This window comes from Phaethon lepturus, unplaced genomic scaffold (genome assembly GCF_000687285.1).
Source record: "Phaethon lepturus isolate BGI_N335 unplaced genomic scaffold, ASM68728v1 scaffold10870, whole genome shotgun sequence".
NCBI classification, from domain to species: Eukaryota; Metazoa; Chordata; class Aves; order Phaethontiformes; family Phaethontidae; genus Phaethon; species Phaethon lepturus.
This window is the reverse complement of record NW_010514047.1, coordinates 49,671-53,246: the sequence shown is the minus strand read 5'-3', so window position 1 is coordinate 53,246 and position 3,576 is coordinate 49,671. Positions and strand designations below refer to the sequence as shown.

Sequence of the window (3,576 nt, the reverse complement as noted above, 5' to 3'; positions counted from 1 at the left end):
AAGAGACCAGCTTTGCATGCAATAAAATTCCAAACCTGAGAACTGTTTTATTTGCTTATGGTTGTGCTTAGTATCTTCTACGGGAGTGTGAACTGCATATTCCACTACAATATCTCAATATGCAAACAAGTGGTATTAAGACAGTATCAATATTCAGACATTAGTATGCCAATGAATCAGGCATGTGGTAATGAATGCAAAACTGGCTGTAACAAAGCAGAACTGCATCCTAGCAGCTGGGTCATTTAGAACAGAACAGTAATGATATCTCTGAATTAGTGAACTACAGAAATCTTTAAATGAGGTAACAAGATAGGACAAGATTTACTTTCCAAATATATCTGTCATTAACTAGGAAAATAAAAATGGATTTGAAAGGTGGCAAAACTCTGCCAAAACAGTTATTCTCCTCAACTGTGTCATGAAACATTTAGTATTGAAACTAAACTGATTATTTTCTGGACAGTCAGACAAATATGTTAGACAAATTTAACCTCTGGTTTTGCTTCTGTTAACAAGGATGCATGGTATCCTCAGGAGAGTGAGCCTTAGATACCTGGAATTTTCAAGGCAGTACTGGATGAAAAGGAAAAGGGTTTTAACTCGGGAAAATTCTGGTGAATAAAATTTAAATGCTCCACTTCCTGTGCAGCCAACTCTGAGCCAGTGTCACAAAAAAATACTTTTAAAGGAGTTCTGCCAGCGCTGAGTGCTGCTTATGTTGTATACCCTTGTGGGACAGCAGTTTTCACAAGCATAGATAGACGCAGTAACTGTGACAGCCAATATATGAAGATTGTCAGAGTAAACTAATACTACAGCAGGCCACTAGCTCTCTCCACTGCTTACTTCTCGAGATAAAAATACAGATATAATGAAGAAGGAAATTTAGCATGCTGAATTTTGTCAGCCGTATCTGAGAAGGAAAGGTATCAGGTGTGTTGTTTTTTTTTCCACCTGTAAACTGAATGTGAACAATTTTTAGCTAAACTTTTAAATCATCACAAGTAAAGAAATTCATCTATGCATAATCTCACATCTCACTGAATTCTCTGCTATAAATAACGAGCAATTTTGTAAAGGAAATCTTCAGCTGTTAATATGATAAAAATGTACAAGTAAATATTTACCATAGTTTGAGCTGGGTGCTGTGTATTTGGTGCTGGACTTGCGAATAATATTTTCATGGATCTGGCACCATTCATTTTCGTTGTTACACCTAAAATAAAAGAACAGTAATTCAAGTTAAAAGTTTTCTGCCAAACCATCTTAGGACAGGAAAGTCAACTTCACTGTACAGATGAAAGGCTGCGGGGTTTTGATGAATGAGAGAAATCCCACATAACTCTTGTTTTTAAAAGTGGAAAGAAACACAACATTCCCTAATAGTTATCTCTTCTTCATGGACACTTTGGAGCCTGTGGTGACTTTTCGGTCATCAAAGACATTGTTTCACTCTTCATATTATGGCAGAATGATGAAAGCTTGACATCTTTAGCTGAATTCTGTACACATAGAAAATTAATTTTAAGCTGACATTAACTGTTGCCACATATTACTTTTTTGTGCTTAATAAAAAAGTTAGAACCAAGAAATAAAAAGTGAAATTTGAAAGACTAAATAAAACTCTGATTTTAGTATCTCAGACATTTACAACAACACTTTTCCTTTCTTACATATTTTACAGAACACCTTGAAACATGATGTGCACCCCACCACATCCTCAAATTGTAGGACAAGAACATATAACAACACAAAGTATGCTTCTGTACGTGTATCATCTTCTGGAGAAGCATTTCACAATTGTTTATTCATCTATATGTAATTCTAATAAGCATTTGCAAACACTGTTCTATTTCATTTTCAGTTACATTACCATCTGTAAATCCTCAAGAGAAGTCTAGGACTGAAATTATAATACACTTTTCCTGTTAGGTTATGCAGTTAAAGGCTCATCATCTTGAGCACCAAGAAGAGGAACAATGGCAGGTGGGGGAAGCCTGATAACCCGGACCCCGCTCCTCCCAGGGGTACCACGGGAGGGTGTTCAGCACATTGTCAAGGTGCGAAACGCGTCAAGATGAGTCAGCCAGAAAGGCTCTGTGGATGGCGTTAAAGACTGAGATGGGTTACTGCCTTTGGTGACAATGGCATGTTGGGGAAGCGCATTTTGGGATTGTTCAAGACTTAGAAAGAACTGTAGGGCAATAGAGGGGCAAGGGTATAAAATGGCCCAGTCATGTGTAAATAGGCTGCTGTCAGTATATTTGTCTGGTCATGCCCTGTGCCTCAAGTGAGTGTCTAAAACCAGGGACAGAGGGATTTGTAGCGTATGTATATACGTTTGCCTCTAACAAGTTTCTACCCTGCTAAACCAGAGAGGAAAACAGGATGAGGCCTTCGGTGCTGACGTGTGTGTATGAGTGTGTATTTCTGCCTGTGTTGATTATGCTGGGGGCATGGTGCTATGCTCTACTGCAGCACAATGCTACTCCATCGCAATAAAATCAGATTGTGTAACAGAAAGTCAAAACCAGTATCTCTTACTGCTCTATCACAAGCTTTATGTATAAATATTTTGAAGTGGAGCAACATTTAAAAAAAAAATCCTCTTTAAATCACTGTATCTATAGCTCTATAGATATTCTTGTTACTCTGATGGCAACATTCTGGAGACAGAAATTAGGGACATTGCAACATTTCAAAATGACATTGTGATAGAGATAGCAGAGAGCCCCAGAAACAAACGTTTCAGTTCCCTTTCTGGTCATGGAGAAATATAGATACCTTTTAATAATAACTGCCCCCCAAAATCATCATATGATCGGAGCACACCTGGATTCTTGCGCATTTGCGCACCCGAGTCGGAAGTGCCACGCTTCTTTTTAGGATCCAAAGCTAGAGAAAACTTTCTCCAGTAATAAGATGTATTCAGAGGTGTATTTTGTCAATTCCTATTCACCCAACATATCAATATTCAACTAGTATTTTGTTTGTATGTTTCCACTGTCAGTTAGGAAAAGACATCACATGGCAGTTGGTAGTCTGCATCTCAAATTCTGCGCTCAGTTTTGGGCTCTCCAATACAGAAAAGACAATTGGAGAGAGTCCTGTGGATGGGCAGGTGGCTGGAACACATGCTGAAGGAGGAGAGGCTGAGGGACCTGGGTTTTTTCAGCCTGGAGAACACAAGGCAAGAGGGGGAACATTAACAGCAAGGCCTACGAGCAGTTATTGAGACAAAGGAGCGAGCCAGATTCTTCAGTGGTGCATAGTGAGATGATGTAAAGCAACAGGCATAAGCACACACAAGGAAGGTTCAGAATGGGTATTAGAAATAGCTTTTCCATGAGGATAGTCATTGGAACCGGCTGGCCGGAGAGGGTGCGCAGTCTCCATCCTTGGAGGTTACCGAGACACAACCAGATAAAGACCTGAGCAGCCTGGTCTGATCTCGTAGCTGGCCTTGCCCTGAGAAGGAGGTTGGACTAGAGAGGTCCCTTATCAACCTGAATTAAGAGTCTTACTTATCTGAACAGCAAAGTCGCACGACTGTTGCACTAGTCTTTGTAAAGC

General features: G+C 39.6%; 1 protein-coding gene across 1 annotated transcript in view; it reads right to left on the bottom strand.

The window, feature by feature from the left end:
* The window catches only part of DOCK3 (dedicator of cytokinesis 3), a gene marked incomplete at both ends in the record, with an annotated part of 123,551 nt that overhangs the window by 73,823 nt on the left and 46,152 nt on the right, over window positions 1–3,576 (bottom strand). Inside the window, one exon of the mRNA XM_010291889.1 lies at window positions 1,131–1,219. Within this exon, the coding sequence (XP_010290191.1) occupies window positions 1,131–1,219 (89 nt within the window). The remainder of the gene's footprint in view (window positions 1–1,130; window positions 1,220–3,576) is intronic.